The sequence below is a fragment of the Umbelopsis ramanniana genome (assembly GCF_025399195.1).
Source record: "Umbelopsis ramanniana AG unplaced genomic scaffold K450scaffold_65, whole genome shotgun sequence".
In the NCBI taxonomy this organism is placed as follows: Eukaryota; Fungi; Mucoromycota; class Umbelopsidomycetes; order Umbelopsidales; family Umbelopsidaceae; genus Umbelopsis; species Umbelopsis ramanniana.
Genome location: NW_026252151.1, coordinates 1 through 16,142, shown reverse-complemented (window position 1 = coordinate 16,142; position 16,142 = coordinate 1). Strand labels below are relative to the sequence as shown.

Genomic DNA, 16,142 nt, shown 5'->3' with positions numbered 1-16,142 from the left:
AAAAAACAAATTGTATACATTACTAAGGATATGTGTTTGAAAAAAAAAAGAATACGTGTAAAGGCCTACTATGAAGACGTGTTAAAGATTGAGATGGTATGGCATAAAGGGGGTTGCTTAAAGGGATACAGGTATACGCGTAGTAGCACTCTGGTATTGTCGCAGAAGACGTGTTCTAAAATATAAAATAAAAATTCGCGACCAAAAAAATTACCATTGTCACTTGGCCAACAATTCACACCATTGTTCACAAGCTGCAGGCCATTTCCTCATTCATTGATCTGCTTCCATGACAGACACCGACAATGTCATAAAGCCCATTCGCTACCGCTTCAATTCCCATAATGCACAGCCCATGAAGCGACGAAAAACACGGGTCACTAAACCACCAAAGAAACCCGCTGCAGCAGCTGGACCTTCTGTACGAGAGACCACGCCGTCAAGGATAAACTTGTCTCAAAGTCTCACAAGCGGCAGTCGCACAACAGCTCCGTTAGGTGATTGTGTTCTCTTTTTCGCGCATCAGAATGAAGAGGAACGGGATGTTGGCATGTCACAAGCTCGATCATTAGGAGCACAGTTGGCGCAAAGTGCGAATGAAAGTACGCATGTTGTTCTTCATGTTCCACATCCAAACAAAAAACAACAGCAACAATTTCTCAGTTGGAGAGAAGAAGGGAAATGGGTCGTTTCATTGACGTGGGTACGTGCGTGTATGTCCACATGGTCCCATCAAGCAGAGTTCAACTACCCTCCGGGACGCGGAGATCATTCTTTGGTTACCGGTGACCAGCAACGCCATACAATTAGTATTAACCCCTTCCACCACCATGAACCGCCACCTGCTGCAGAGGATGAGTTGGAGCACCAATCAAACAATGAAACATTAAAGTCCAGCACATTGTCCTATCACAGTGCCATCGACTCCCAAACTACCTCTCCTCCACCACCTACATCTATTCAAAAGTTAGCAGATATAGCGGCTCAGTATGATCAACCCCTTCACTTAGACAGAGCTTCTTCATCCACCAACAAAGTCCCTTCTAATCAACAAAAGATCAGGCACGCTATGATGGCACCTCACAGCAGCGACCCCAACATCAAAATCTGGACAGAGGAGAAGATGACGCCTGAAGGATTAATGGAAAAACACCGTTCGGGCAGGCGGAAATCCATGAGACTCGGATATTCCAGAAAGTAATGTTGCCTACTGGAGAAATTAAAGGGCCTTTTGGCTAATTCCCCATATAGATAACCCCCCGCAAAAAAAGGCGCTGGTTTAAAGTTTTATCCCACTGTAAAATAGAATAAAATAAAAACCCTTACCCGCCATCGCTTTTCCTCTTCACCTTTCTTCTGCTTCATGTCCAACACCATCTTCTTCAACGCACAGCACTCTCCTATAGGTGCTTTTGCTTCGTTCACTCTCGGTGAGCGTGGTGCCAAGGGTGGTTTCGGTCATGAAATCGGTAAGCCTGCTGACCAAAACGTGTACATTGGTTTGGAGAGTGCCACCGAGGAAGGCACATTTGATATGTTGCCCTTCTATGGTGCTCCAGATGGTGTGTTGGCCAACTACACTCCTGAGGAAATTTCCAAGCATTCAAAGGTCACTCGTAACTTCCCTGATGAAGCCATCGAGCGTGAATACCATGCCTGCATCGACACTTGGCGCGCCGGTGACTTGAGTTTCCGCATCACTAGCCCGGTGAAGAAAATCCCTGATCCGGAGACAGCCTCGGAATCGTCTCTCAAGGATACTTTGCTGCCCGTTGTGTTTGTGGATATGACGGTTGACAACAGCGAAAGCGATAAACCTCGTCGTGTGGTGTTTGGTTACGGATCCACTGATTCCCAAAAGGACTTTGCACTTCACTATATGAAGCACAACCACAAGAACATGGACCAACTCAACGGTATTGGATGCGGACGTAACTTTGCTATTGTTTCATGTAATGGACCCAATGACCCTGTGCATGCCCGAGTTGGTTTCGAGATCGAGACGTTGGTCACGTTGCCCGAAGACCCCACGACTTCCCTCGGTGGATGTGCTGCTATGGTGGCCACCATTCCCCCTAATGAAGAGAAGCATATTCGATTTGCCATTTGTTTCCATCGTGAAGGTATGGCTACCAGTGGTATGGATGCTCGCTACCTCTACAACCGTTGGTGGAAGGATGTTCGTGAAGTCGCTCATTACGCTGTGGAGCACCATGATCGCCTGGTCATGGAATGGCAAATGCCCGATAACAATCTTTTGATTGTTCCCCAGCTCAGTGAAGATCAAAAGTTCCAGTTGGTGCATGCTGTTCACAGTTACTACGGTAGCACTCAGCTTTTGGAGTTGGACAACGGAAAGCCTTTCTGGATCGTCAACGAAGGTGAATACCGTATGATCAACACATTGGATTTGGTAGTGGATCATGCTTTCTTTGAGTTGACCATGAACCCTTGGACTGTCAAAAACAACCTCGACGCTTACGCCGACACCCACAGTTACTATGACGAAGTATCTTCTCCCGCTGACCCTACCAAGTTATTGCCCGGTGGTGTTACCTTCACCCACGATATGGGTGTAGCCAATCACATCAGCCCTCCTCAATACTCCGCATACGAACGACCTTTCCTCACTGACTGTTTCAGTTACATGTCTTGTGAAGAATTGACCAACTGGATTCTCACAGCATGTATGTATATCCATATTAGCAAGGACGCTGATTTTGTGTCCAGACGTCTTGGTCTTATCAAGGAGTGCCTTCAAAGTTTGGTCAACCGTGATCACCCCGACCCTGCCCAACGCACTGGTGTCATGAAACTCAACTCGTCCCGAACCAAGGGAGGAGCTGAGATTACCACCTACGACTCGCTCGACACTTCATTGGGTCAAGCCACAGAAAACATCTACATTGCTGGTAAATGCTGGGCTTCTTACCTTGCTTTAGAAAAGGTGCTTAGAGATGCCAATGCCACGGCCGAAGCCGACTTGGCTGCTACCCAGGCTGACTTGTGTGCACGCACCATGGTGTCCGCCGTTGACAAAGAATCCTCCTTGATCCCTGCTATCATCAACACGTCCACCCCCCATGCCGCTCGCATTATTCCCGCCATTGAGGCCCTTGTCTACCCCTTGTTCACTGGTCGCAAGGACGCATTGGCCAAGGACGGAAAGTTTGCTGAATACCTTCAGGTTCTCACTGATCACTACCAAGCTATTCTTAAGCCTGGTATCTGCTTGTTCGAAGACGGTGGCTGGAAACTCTCCTCTACAAGCGATAACTCATGGTTGAGCAAAATTTACTTGTGTCAATTCGTCGCCCGCAATATCCTTCACCAAGATATCGACCCCAAGGCCGATGCTGCCCACGTGGCTTGGCTCACCGCCCCTAAGAACACCTACTGGGCATGGAGTGACCAAATCATTGCCGGTGTCGCGCTCGGTAGCAAGTATTACCCTCGTGGTGTCACCAGCATTTTGTGGTGCACTGAAGATGGCAACTTGTAAATTCTTCGTTGCAGCAATCGTGAGGGAGGCATCTTATATAAATATAAACAATCTGCTCTAAAAAAAATAAAAAAGAAATGCTCATTAATGCAAAACCTGCATATTAAAAACAACAAACGTTGTAATCCATCTTACTTGACAAACGACATAGTGGGTGCTTTTTTTTCTATTCTCACATCCATTCTGGCGTGCCACCTTCCAAATCTATAGCCATGACGTGAAAAAACTTCGCACACGCCCCCAACATCCATGGTTTGCTTCCTTCCCCCGCCAATTGCGTTAAAATATTTACAGACATGTATTTTTGGGTAAAGAAAGAAAAACATCACAACCATTCCTAGTATGAACTTTGTTCGGGGAATGTTGACAAAGAAATACGGGTTGGTAACGAAGGGAATAGACAGAAAAATGTGTACAAAGAGGTATGAAGTGGGAATAACATGGTGGATGGGCAGGCGCATACCATCTACCGCGATCGCTTGGAGAGTAGTTTCGGCTTTTCTACATGCAGCAAGGCGAAAAACCGATTTTGTCTGTGCGCAGCATGGTCGCGCGAAACCATTTTTTCTTCACATACAGGTGAAGCAGGAGGAGTTGGCAATGCGGTGTCTTTGACAACTTGGTCTTCAAACGTGACCATTCGTCTTGGTTTAGGAGAGTGCTTTGGTGATGCAGGGGGAGTGTAGTCTATGTTGTTATTTTTTGTTGCCACTTTGGTAGTCGTGGTCTCCTTGACGCGGTAAATCTCTTGTTCGAACCCTGCGTTTGCACTAAGCCAGGACGTTGAAGCACGGTGGGTGCTGCGACGGTGAGCATTGCCAAGGTCAACTGAAATAGTTCTATGATGGTGTGAAGGTCGTGGTAAAGCGGAGTCACGGGTATTGTAGAGACGTAACAGCTGTTCAACAGCTTCATCCACCCTATCGTCAGCATGAGTTGTAGACCAGTGCATTCTTGTATTTGGCGGCGAGGGTGGTGAAGCTAAGCAATCCATTGTAAAGAAGAATGACAAAGCAAAGAAGAATGACAAATAACATGAAAAAGAATTTTTTATATCCTTATTTTCATTCGGCGCTGTGTGTGGAGGATAATGTTTCAATGGAAGCATGAAGCCCACGCTTTAAGCAGGCAAGCAAGGGCTAAGCCATGTATTTCGCCACACACGCCTTTTTTAACGATTTTCATCACCGGCTTAATAATGTACCTTTTCATATTTTGAAATGGACAATGGAGGTAGTGCTTATTTTGACAAGAACGGGCCGCACATCCCTGGTTACGGGCCGGATTCCGGAATTTTTCAATACCGGTAGGCTTTTTCCAATACAGCAAGACATGTAATCTTTCTGTCAGCAGAGAAAGAGGACGCTGGCTGAGCTTGATTATGGTTTTGACACTCAGGCAAATTTGAGACTGTCAAATCGGTCGTGAACGGCCGTGCAAAAGTGACAAATCGGGCCAAACAACCAACCGATCGAATTATTCCAATATTAATTTTTCCAAAAGGCTTCATAGATCCTAGTTTTATAATTGTGTGAAGTGAAGAATGACTAGAACAATACTGAATGCGTCAACGCATTGGCAGGGTAGATAGCTTACTATAGTTGTTGTTTAAACATGGGGCTATGAAGGGAGGGAAACCAAGAAGAAATAAAAAAAGTATATGTACATTTGCAAAAATAACGACAAAAGGGAACACAATGCTAGAACAAAATGCAAGACGAGAGACCAGAAAAGCAAGCAGTACCAGAGTGGGGGATGTAGTAACGAAGAACGACTTTTTTGTTTTTAGATGACTCTTCAACAGGGCCGTCTCGATGGAGAATTCAATCTTATCGAGGTCTTGGAACCGGAGCCGGGTAAGGGCGAGGGAGTGCAGGCTTGGTAGGTCTATCCGGAGGCATGGTGAAAGCAAATCAAGTGGGAAGATGTTTGGGTAGAGTACGAGTGGTAAAATGCGTTCGCTTTTGTACCTGTGACTCGCTTTAAAGAAAATATGTGAGGTTGACAGGTGAAGTGTGGATGCAATAAGAAAGAGGGGACCTGTATTTAAACAAAAATATCGCCATGGAAGAACGCCTTTATTGCAACCAACTCAAATTACAGTCCCTCCCCCCCAAATCACACTGCTACCACACTTCGATACCATGCGGTTCCCATAACGGGAGTCTCTATTCTTGTGATACGCATGCGTTAGGCTATACTGCCAACAACAAATAAATCCTCCCTCATCTCCCATCGACAGCCTATTGATGAAAAAACAGATCGGCATTCCCCCCTTGGATGTGTTGTGCTGGTAACTATGGATGTGGTCATCCGCCAGTGGGGCTGGCTGCTTATAGTGGAGCCTGCTGGGTTTGTTGGGGCAGATTAGGTTGATACAATGGTGTGGTACCACCGATGGAAAAATTTTACCACCATGCGTAAATTGTTTCTTTTCATCGTCTATATCGAGTGCGCTGGTCATATAGCCCGATACGATTGACAGCTGGATTCAACTTAACAGGTCAGGGTAGCATTGACACCATTGCTGCACAACAGCATGCTTCACCCTACCTTTCAAATCCGGTGGCAATTCGGAGGCATCCATTCCGCGCGCCGTCTGTCTCTCCACCAACTTGTGTTCTGTTCTGCCTTTCCCCCCCCCACACTGAATGTCATCATAATTATGTTTATATTTGATTTTGCTCAGACAAACGCTGTTGTTGGTTTTATTTTCCGCTCCGTGAGCAAAGAGTCATACAATGCGAACTTACCGTGATCTGACTTCACCATTTCCGATAGGAAGCCAGTGATGTCGATAACTGAGCAATGCTTATTTTTTTCCCAGTTTCATACGCTATTTGCTTTATCTTTTTCTCTTCACATTGTTAAGCACGTCGGCCCTTTCTTCACCCATGAATACTGTGAAAACACTGCTGAATAAGCCTACTACGCCTGTTCGCACTCTTGCTGAGCTCAATGCACGGGCTGTACATAACACAAAAACAAGAACCTTGACGCACTCCCAAGGTCGCATTGTCGTACTGGGTTCTGGCTGGGCAGGTCGGTGCACATGAAAACTTTACATTGGATGTCAGAACTCCCCACCTGCTGACATTGCATTTAGGATTCAAGTTTATGAAAGATCTTAGTCGAAAGGATTATGAAGTGACAGTAGTGTCGCCTCGTAATTATTTCGTATTTACGCCATTACTAGCAAGGTAAGTCAGCGTTTAACATGGAAATTCCCGGAAACAAGTTTACGGAACTCCGCTAACTCGACGGCAAACAATTAGTACCTCTGTTGGCACTCTTGAATTCAGGTAAACACACAGTTCGAACCAACCATGGAAGCTCCAATTTAAGAGAAATGCTAGAGCAAATTGAAAAATCTCCTTTGTACACATGATGTGACCAACCAAAATTCTATTAGATGCGCCACGGAACCAGTGCGTGGATATTCTCACAACATCGACTACCACCAAGCGTGGTGTGATAAAATAGGTATGAAGACGCCATAGGTTAAACTAGACCACGTAGTCAGGTTAATCATTATGTTTATAGATATCGAGAACCAAGTAGTGCATTGCACATCCAATCTAGACGATAGTAAGTCAACCTGTTTGTCTCCAAATATTTGGTGGTAACAAGTCGGCTTAACTCGCGTTCCCAGACAAAGGGAGCCCTTTCACCTTGGACTACGATAAGCTCATTATTAGTGTTGGTTCTTATTCGAATACATTTGGAATTCCTGGCGTCAAGGAGCATGGACTCTTTTTGAAAGATATACAAGACGCCAGAAAAATTCGTGCTCGTATCCTCGAATGCAAGTAACCCCTACCAAATATAAACTTTCAATGCGTCGTCCGAGTACTCATACAAATTACAGGCTTTGAGTATGCTGCCCAACCAGGTCTGAGTGACAAAGAAAAATCTGAGAAGCTTCATTTTGCTGTGGTGGGCGGAGGTCCTACTGTAAGTTATCTTACCCTTCCAATGCGTTATCACGATTATCCTCATACGTTTTTTTTTTTTTTTTGGCATGTAAGGGCGTCGAATTCTCTTCGGAATTGCATGATTTTATTTCCGAAGACCTCTCTCGGCTATATCCACAATTAATGGCTCATACACGGATGACCTTGTACGATGTAGCGCCTCAAATTCTTGGAACATTTGACCAAAACCTGTCTGCATATGCGACCCGAAAATTCGCTCGTAGAGGCATCCAAATTAAGGTAATTTGGCTTGATGTCACCGGGAAACTCGATTGCTTCTAATTGTTTTGTTTACGTGTCTAATGCGATTCTCCAATTGATCTTATAATTTTTTCTTCAATAGACTGGCCGACAAGTATTAGAAGTAATGAAAGACCGTCTCATTGTCAAAGACGATGGTGAAGGTATGATTACCTGGAATGCAGTTCGTGTGAACTGAATGGCGTTGATGGTGGAGAACAAGGCAACAATCCATCAGAACCAATCTGTACACTATATATTTCTGACTCCTACTTTCCTTTTCTGCCCTACAGTGCCTTTTGGTATGCTGGTGTGGTCTACGGGCTTGATGCAGAATCCTCTTGTGGAATCATGCCAGAATGCGCTGAAGGATGCGCATAGCCATCGGTAAGGATGACGGGCCCAGAAAATTGGTTTTTCGTTCTGGTAGTACATATGAAATTTCTGTTTTTGATTACTCATTCGCATACCACTCTCGTTCTGTGTTCATTTGCTAGATTGATGACGGATAGCTATCTACGAGTGTTGGCAAAGGACGGTCAAGGCGTGCTACCAAATATGTAAGTATATGTAGATCCCTCCACATCGTAGAATAGCATAGACTCGTTTGGATATATGTAACAATCACCATGTATTCTGCCAATCAACCATACTGACCTTCGTACTGTTAGCTACGCCATGGGGGATTGTGCTACTATCAAGGACCATGACTTGCCTGCAACTGCACAAGTGGCACAACAGAAAGCCCAGTACCTTGGCGATGGTAATATTTGTAGTCATTTAATCACCGTGCGGAAGCGATCGTGTACTAATTTAAATCTATCCTGGCGCTGGATGATCTCTACCTAGTTTTCAACAAGGCTGCTAAAAATGGACTAGACACTGAAGTACCAGAGTTTAGTTTTCACAACAGAGGTTCGATGGCTTATATTGGGTCTTGGGAAGCTGTGGTAGACATGACCCCTGTCCATAAAAAAGCATCAGAGGGAGGACATTTGGCTTGGTTTTTCTGGAGGTAAGCAAAAGAGACTTTTTTTTTTTTGGGAACCGCATCATCTGGCGTTCTCATTGTCAACATGCTTTATTGACACCGATGCTCCGCTATTTTATAATAGATCTGCTTATTTGAGCATGTCCGTCAGTTTCCGTAACAAGATGTTGATCCCAATGTTTTGGTTTCTCACATGGATGTCAGGTAGAGACATTACCAAATTTTAAAGTAGACTTTTCTATTACATTGAGAAAAATCCAGTTCCAATCACATGGACAATAGTATCCAAGATATTCAAAGGGTATAGAACAAATAATATAGAGTCCTTCACGCAATTTGCCTATCAGGTCTTTATCATATTGTGGCGAAATCACTTTGATTTGTCAGTCAGTTAGGAGTTGCCCAAGTTGGTGGGCAATCACATCACGGTCATGTATGTGGCCAAGCTTATTAAATAGTAGCATCTTGATCGACAATGCCTCCTTGACCCCTTCGTGGCACTGTATGGCCGAAAACCCGGTCATAGCTTGATCGCAATTGGTGGTGACCTTATCTGCCAAATTTAGCTGCTCCTCAGAGATACACAGGCCAAACAATGCTTTGCATCGCAATAGGTGCGTATATGCGGTTAAATGCGAGGAGTTTAGACCCAGGACCTTGGGATGGAAATGAAGGATATTCGAAAATTGGACAAAGTGGGACAAATGAATCGTTCATAATCAGCTAAACAATCTTCCAGGCTGGACTCCTCAAAGCAGGCGACACCGTCGTCGTCCACTCACCTTTGGAAAAAGTGCATCAACAATTTGTAAAGCCTTGTGATATTGACCCTGTCGTATGCATATATCAGCCAGCTTCATGCAACACGTACAGTATAATGGTACCGAGTGACATTTTGCGCTCATCTTCAGACATTCTTGTAGGCGTTCAATGGCATCGTCATAGTCTTCAATGTCCTACTCTCCTATCGTTAGCGTCATCGGGCAAAAAGCCTTGGAGGCAAGATCTAACACATACCATAGAGATGTCAGCCTGAGCTATCACAGTCATACAAGAATCAAGCATGAGACCTGTTTCTCTAGTCAAGGGTTCTATTTCCTTCAAAATGTGATTGGCCTATGGCCAATGTTAGACTTCACGCTTTTCTTGCAATATATTATTTCTGTCCGCGCTGTAACACAATTTCAAATTGATTTACCGGTGACAAGTTGTGGCGTAAGCTGGTGGCACGATAATCCCCCCAATTTTCAAACTTGGTTTGTTGATGATTCATTGAAGATGCTTGGGTTATTAGAAGGTCGCTGATCATAGACGGCGCAACTTTTAGCCTAGACAATTATTAGCATCATGTCCGAGCACCACCGGAAATCATAAACAAAAAAGAAAATCAGTGATACGAACGTTGATTTCAGCCCTTGAATATGCTTCAAGCATCTTTTCCACAAAAGCGACAAGTCACTTGAATGAGGGTACTTGATTGCAAATGACTGCAGCGTAGATTGTGCTTCGGAATAGTTTCCGTGACGAGCGTACTACAAAAGGGTTAACATTATCTCCGCGATGGTTTCATGCTCCAAACAGGTACACAAACTCACCTGCAGAGCCAGCATGCAACTTGCTACTTCGATTTGCTCCACTGGAGTGTGTTCACTAGCGATGTCTAAGCTGGCATGAATATAGTAGTCGACGAGTGCACTATTTCCTGTTGTTTCCAAAGGAATTACGACCGATATGGAAAAAGAACGAACACGATTGTCAATTTTTTTTTTCCGATGACATACATCGAGAATAACCCAGAAAAGTTCATACCATGTTCGTTCCAGGTGGAGGCCGACAATAAATTTTTAAGTTCAAAAATACGATCGAGACTATGCATCGTTCCAATGGCTGATGTCGATAAGAGATTTTCGTGAACCGCCGCTGGTGCATCACCCTAAACCACCATTAGTCCCATGTACGCTTCGTCAGTGTCTCTCTCATATGCAACATACCCGTTGAAGCTTGCGTTTGATGTCCCATAGCAAATCCATACTTTTCAAATAGGCTATGTTCTTATTCTTGGCCTTGTCCTCCCCAAAAACAAATTTTTGCTTGACGCCAGTATTGTGTTTAGATTCGATAAATGTCAACCAGCTGAGCGCTTGGCTTAGACAATCCTCATCGTGGTTTTCACGCGCAACATCCAATGCCTCTGTGATAGCCTGTGTAGCAAACAAATAATGAGATGATCGTGTAAACTGATGCATTCCCATATCGAGACAATGTACGTAAGACAAAGAACGCTTTACTAACCGCTAGTGCCTTGTGCTTATGGCCGAAAGTGTGTTCCAGTATGGCAAGGTTTAACAATGCATACTGATAGAGTGGGATTTCTCGATTGAGCAAGCAGTAGTCGAAGAACCGATGTAGATTTTCCAGAGCCCCTTCATATTCACCTATCCGAATGCAACTAAGAAACCTTTTGGTGGATTCAGTATATGCCAATACAATGGAGTGAACAATCATGGTGATCTCACCTAACATGACAGGCTTTAACCAACTCCGGCGCATGTCGCTGTAAAAAGGCTAGTCGATCGTGTAATTCAAACGGTTTGACTTTTGAAGACCCATTTTCTTTTTTTTTGACGGAAGAGCGGAATCACAGAGGTCACACATTGAAACACATTGAAAGCATAATATACAACAGCTGATGGTGCCACTCACTGTCTAGCGCACGGGCTTCCCTGTCCAAAAATCTTGCCATATCGTGATTGGAAACCCAGCCTAACCAGTATCGATGTGAAAGACATAAGGATATATCCTCTTCCAGACTTGTCCTGCAAAATCCAGGACGGAGCGACTCACCTCCAATATAATCCGCATTAATATCTAAAGGGCTATCCAGGGCTGATTTCTTGCCCATCAAGCTGTGTTCATCCGATTGCGACGACATGAACGATGAATAACCGTAACGATAGGAATTAAACATGGCAAACAGTTCGGACGTCCTTTCAAATGATAGCTTGAGATATTCGACTCTGCAACGACGTACAAACATTCCAAACACACTATGGTTATCCTATTTCATGTGCGATTAACGGTATGCATAGTGCTAGAATTTCAATATGGATATGCCACATACCAGCACCATTTTGTCAGGAGTAGTACTCTAGTTGGTTCACCATCATAGGTGAGTAAAAAAAACCCTACACATGCCATGTCCTATAGACACAACACTTACCTCCTCATCTTCATTATCCAATAACAGATCCATCAGCGCTAAAACGTTTTTGAAAATCGATGTATTAGTCCATTGAAAACCCTCATGACACATTCGACAACCACTGTCTTTCCGTTGCCTCCTACATACATCCAATGAGTTGATCTATGCTTTCTGGATTTTGGATTTGACTTATCTGAACAGTGCCAAACACGGTCAGTTTCCACTTATCGTGATTCGATAGACCATCATCCCCACTTACCCTCTCCCGAACAGGATCCACTATAGACTCATTGTTGGCTTCATTTTCTATCGCAGCCAGCTTTGTCATGACTTGACCTAATGTGGGCTCTTTGTACTCATCGAAATGCTTTCAATATGAAGACATAAAGTCAGATAAAACCGGGGATAGGGGATATGACAAAAAACGCGAACCTGTATACTGGTGATTAGGTAGCGGATGATCATATGAACTGCAATGCCGGTATATTCATAATTGCAGAATTTAGTGAGAATGACCAAGAGTACTAGCTTATGGGGAGTCAAGTAATTGGTATGCAAGATTAGTTGTTCTACCATGGCTGGCTGCTCATACGCGTTTGAGTGCGGCAAAACGCGCCGTGCAGTGTTTGCTGGCAGTAAAATTTCAAGCGTGCTGCTGCGAGCCCCAACGCCCAAATGAAAAACCGCCGACAACATTACTTAGCGACAACCGGTACGAAGCTGCACTCATACACACCCTTCGTTTAAACACCATAAAATGAAGCAAATTGAACACATTCATCCATCGTACCATGTTTCGATCATCGTTTGCTTAGCAGAACGAATGTCGCCCGCTAGCACATTATCAGCCCGCCTCATTGGAGCTCATTTCCAAAAGATGAGGTAATGGTTGCGCAGGCAATTTGATTTTACAATACTAATTATACTGTTGCTTCCGACACTTTTGGCAGCCATTTTCCAAAAAAAAAAAGAAAAAACAAAAAAAAACCCTCCACCCAACGTAACAGACTGCCTGCCTGTCCACCACAGTCCTAAAATCCGAGTTCATTCCCACCTTGAACTCACATAGTGCATGTCAAAGGGCTAATCAGTAAAAGAAAAAGCTATCAAAGGATCACAAAGCACCTCATTGCAAAACCGGCATTTCTCATTTTCTGCACTGCAACATCGCTGGGGGGCCCAGTACTTTTTTATTATAAAAACAGAGTCTGACTCAGCAAAGCCTGACCGTTATGTCAAGCCGTTTTCGCGTTAAACGCCTAAAGTTTGATCAATCACTGGCCATCCACCGCCAATGTGATCTACCTGATCTCGAAGATCAGCTCAATGGTCAACGATCAGCACCTCAGGTGGAAACTGGTGTCGATAAAGAGGAAGAAGAGGAAGTAAGTTTCGCTCTCTCCAGGTTTATTTATGGTTGCTTTGTTTATTGAAGCAAAGATTATTTTTTCCCCTCGGAATAATATTTAACACCCCTCCTCTTTAGCATCACTTGCAAGCTGCTATATCTGCGTCTCATGCCGCTTATACGACAGGAGGACAAGATTCGCGTTTGTATATTCCTACGCCAGATGCGTCCCAAACCATTGATTTAAAAGAATTCCATCGATTGTATAAAACTCCTTTCAACAACCCTTCGTCGTTCGTTCGATTCTCCGCCACGGTTGAGGATTCTGTAGGATGTCTTTATATGATGGACGAGGTTGATGACGAGTGGTTGACTACTTTCAACAAATCCCATCCGAAGCTGGTCTTATCTGAAGATGCCTTCGAGTCCATCATGTGGCGAATAGAGTCTGTCAGTCTTGAGAAGGTTCCTTACCTTGAAACTGTAAGTTCCCAATTTTACCAACTATGGCATTTTGTGGCAATGACTTCGTTTATGTTAACGTGGCTCTTTTTGTATTTTTCCAGGATATAACCAATATCCCACCCTATAGTGACTTCGAACCCGAATTCAGCGTTAAACCCTATACCACGTTCAAAGAGCAAGCAAAACATGTTTACGAACATTGGAAGAAGCGGCGTATAATACGCAAAGGCGCTCCTCTTATTCCTTCTGTTAAAATGGACGAAGCATTGCGTGATGATAGTGATCCATATGTCTGCTTTCGACGACGTGAGACCAAGCCAGTTCGCAAAACAAGAAGAACAGACCAACAGTCGATGGAAAAGCTTCGAAAACTGCGTGCAGAATTGGAAACGGCTCGAAGTCTGTTGGAAATGGTGACGAGGAGAGAAAAACTTCGAAAGGAGAGCTTGCTTATGGAACACAGTATCTTCAATCAACGGTGCATGTTACGCGAAATGCAGCAACAATTGGATATCAAGGATGAGCAAGACTTGTTTCCTATCAAAAAGAAGCGGAAGACAGAGGCCTACTCAAGGTACACGCAAGCTCTCAATTTTATACCTTGCTCGATTCACGTGGACATGCAATTTAACAGATATCAATTTTTTTCAATTACAGCACTAGGATCAAAATACCCATTAACAAACTCAAGCGGGACGTTTACGATGCTGATAAAAAATCGGCTGCTCAGGCCGCCATTGATGCAGAAGTGGCTCGTCGACGTGAGCGTAACCTTGGATTTGAAGATGTGACGGATGTATGTGTTATGGCGTTATTTGCAACTCTTTGTGACTTTGACTAACCATCCAACCCATTTCCTCAGTCCGGTTATCAGCCATTTTTGCCTTCTATACCTTCTCAATTCTTTCGCAACGTTGATAAACCTAGTGAATCAACTCCTCGACGTCAACCAACCTATCGTAAGCGTATTGGACGAGGTGGTCGAGTTTTCATTGACCGTCGTGGTTTCCGACCAGCGGAGACGGGTGGAAAGTACAAACCAAGCGTCCGAATGGATATGGAGAGTGACGCAAGTGACGACGAAGACTATATGGTGGATGACATGGACGACAGGTAAATTTAGGAACCTATTTTTTTGGTTCCTCATGGATTCTTTCTGCATTGGTTGGTCTCACCCGCATGACTAAACCATTATTTTTTTGTTTACTAGGTATCTTAGCTACAGCTGCAGTCTTCTCCAAGAGAATGAACTCCGTAACTTGATCACGATACCTTCCCTCAATCCAAATACCATCACAGCTCAACAAGTGGGCATTATCCTCCCTGCCCAGGCATTAAAAACCCAGGCGCCAAATGATCCGACACGTAGCCAACAATCCATTCCTATCAAACGACAGAGCAGTAAGCAACGCTTGACTCCACAACAAGCAGCTCTTGCCATGACAAACGATATGATTGCTGCCAATGTCGCAGCCGCGGTTGGAACCCCGCACCGAGACAAAGCCAGTATGCAGCTTGCCCTTCAACACCTCCAACAACAACATGGAACCACTGACGTCGGAACGCTTCAAAAGAAAATTCTGACTGCCCAATTAGCTCAACAACAGAGACTAAAAGATGATCCAAATGGGCCACAGAAGGAAAATGGAAATAGACGAATGACCATTCAGATGCCTCCAAACTTACTGCAAACAAAAGCCCAAGTCTTATTATCACCCTCATCCAATCCAACCACCCAATCTGGTTCAGTCACGTCTCCTATCGCGGATTCTTTAGAACTGAGGCAGCAACATCTGTTGAAGAAGCCAACCACCTTACCCAATACTCCAGTTGATAGCCCACCGCACCAGCACTCGCAACCAAGTCTCACTAACCAAGTTTGAACTGGTTGAAAGGCAGTGTGCAATTTTTTTTTTTTTTTTTTTCGTTTCTCAACTTACATCACTCCACTCCCAACTTTTGTACAGTCCTTCCCATCATCTTTTTCCTTTCCTTTTTTTGAACTCGTTTTCATGTTGATTTTGTGTATCATAGCCGCCCGCAATAAAAAAGAACCCCCTCCCCCAATTTTATATATACAGAAAACATCGAATCAAATGGCGCTGTAGCACCAATGATAACTCAATTTCTTTTTTGCCATTAGACTCAATAGCCACAAAGTGGTACAAACAATGTATCGTCAGGGTTGGGGCGCAATGGCCTCATGATAATTAGAGGTTTCGGGAACCTGCTAGCAATAGGAACGAGATGATTAGCTAATACTTTGGTATAGCTTGCTGAGACAATATACCCAATGAAAATGGAGAAAAATAATCTACAGCGATTACCAAGAGATTTTCAATGAGCAAATTTCATCCGCTCGTGCAAATCCCTAAATAAAAATTTAAAGCTCTGTGTTTCGCACAGGGTTTTTTTTTTTT

General features: G+C 44.0%; 6 protein-coding genes across 6 annotated transcripts; 4 read left to right on the top strand and 2 right to left on the bottom strand.

Annotated features, from left to right (window-relative positions):
- On the top strand, positions 1 to 1,348 carry K450DRAFT_257030 (uncharacterized protein). Its single transcript, XM_051591592.1, has one exon. It carries the CDS (start codon positions 290 to 292, stop codon positions 1,199 to 1,201), a length of 912 nt encoding a protein of 303 aa, XP_051441385.1. The 5' UTR covers positions 1 to 289; the 3' UTR covers positions 1,202 to 1,348.
- Positions 1,349 to 1,363: 15 nt separating this feature from the next.
- Positions 1,364 to 3,570, top strand: K450DRAFT_283475 (uncharacterized protein; the record flags this gene model as incomplete). Its single annotated transcript, XM_051593478.1, has 1 exon — positions 1,364 to 3,570. One exon carries the CDS (start codon positions 1,364 to 1,366, stop codon positions 3,500 to 3,502), a length of 2,139 nt encoding a protein of 712 aa, XP_051441384.1. The 3' UTR covers positions 3,503 to 3,570.
- Positions 3,571 to 3,776: 206 nt separating this feature from the next.
- On the bottom strand, positions 3,777 to 4,507 carry K450DRAFT_257028 (uncharacterized protein). The gene has a single exon (XM_051591591.1). It carries the CDS (start codon positions 4,494 to 4,496, stop codon positions 3,969 to 3,971), a length of 528 nt encoding a protein of 175 aa, XP_051441383.1. The 5' UTR covers positions 4,497 to 4,507; the 3' UTR covers positions 3,777 to 3,968.
- Positions 4,508 to 6,396: 1,889 nt separating this feature from the next.
- Positions 6,397 to 8,934, top strand: K450DRAFT_274731 (uncharacterized protein; the record flags this gene model as incomplete). The annotated part of the gene is made up of 14 exons (XM_051593139.1): positions 6,397 to 6,544; positions 6,609 to 6,702; positions 6,778 to 6,804; positions 6,915 to 6,985; positions 7,046 to 7,090; positions 7,155 to 7,295; positions 7,371 to 7,456; positions 7,531 to 7,716; positions 7,820 to 7,880; positions 8,010 to 8,103; positions 8,214 to 8,276; positions 8,388 to 8,479; positions 8,566 to 8,731; positions 8,832 to 8,934. 14 exons carry the CDS (start codon positions 6,397 to 6,399, stop codon positions 8,932 to 8,934), a joined length of 1,377 nt encoding a protein of 458 aa, XP_051441382.1.
- Positions 8,932 to 12,514, bottom strand: K450DRAFT_256999 (uncharacterized protein). Its single transcript, XM_051591590.1, has 17 exons — positions 12,342 to 12,514; positions 12,169 to 12,276; positions 12,057 to 12,102; positions 11,928 to 11,965; positions 11,829 to 11,855; positions 11,552 to 11,765; positions 11,411 to 11,470; positions 11,224 to 11,320; positions 11,000 to 11,165; positions 10,699 to 10,908; positions 10,517 to 10,640; positions 10,303 to 10,409; positions 10,109 to 10,239; positions 9,906 to 10,035; positions 9,725 to 9,805; positions 9,490 to 9,663; positions 8,932 to 9,363 (listed from the first exon to the last, which is right to left on the bottom strand). Exons 1-17 carry the CDS (start codon positions 12,483 to 12,485, stop codon positions 9,091 to 9,093), a joined length of 2,130 nt encoding a protein of 709 aa, XP_051441381.1. The 5' UTR covers positions 12,486 to 12,514; the 3' UTR covers positions 8,932 to 9,090.
- Positions 12,515 to 13,060: 546 nt separating this feature from the next.
- K450DRAFT_256990 (uncharacterized protein) lies at positions 13,061 to 14,668 on the top strand. Its single transcript, XM_051591589.1, has 4 exons — positions 13,061 to 13,294; positions 13,396 to 13,740; positions 13,824 to 14,296; positions 14,380 to 14,668. Exons 1-4 carry the CDS (start codon positions 13,142 to 13,144, stop codon positions 14,561 to 14,563), a joined length of 1,155 nt encoding a protein of 384 aa, XP_051441380.1. The 5' UTR covers positions 13,061 to 13,141; the 3' UTR covers positions 14,564 to 14,668.
- The last annotated feature ends 1,474 nt before the right edge of the window (positions 14,669 to 16,142 follow it).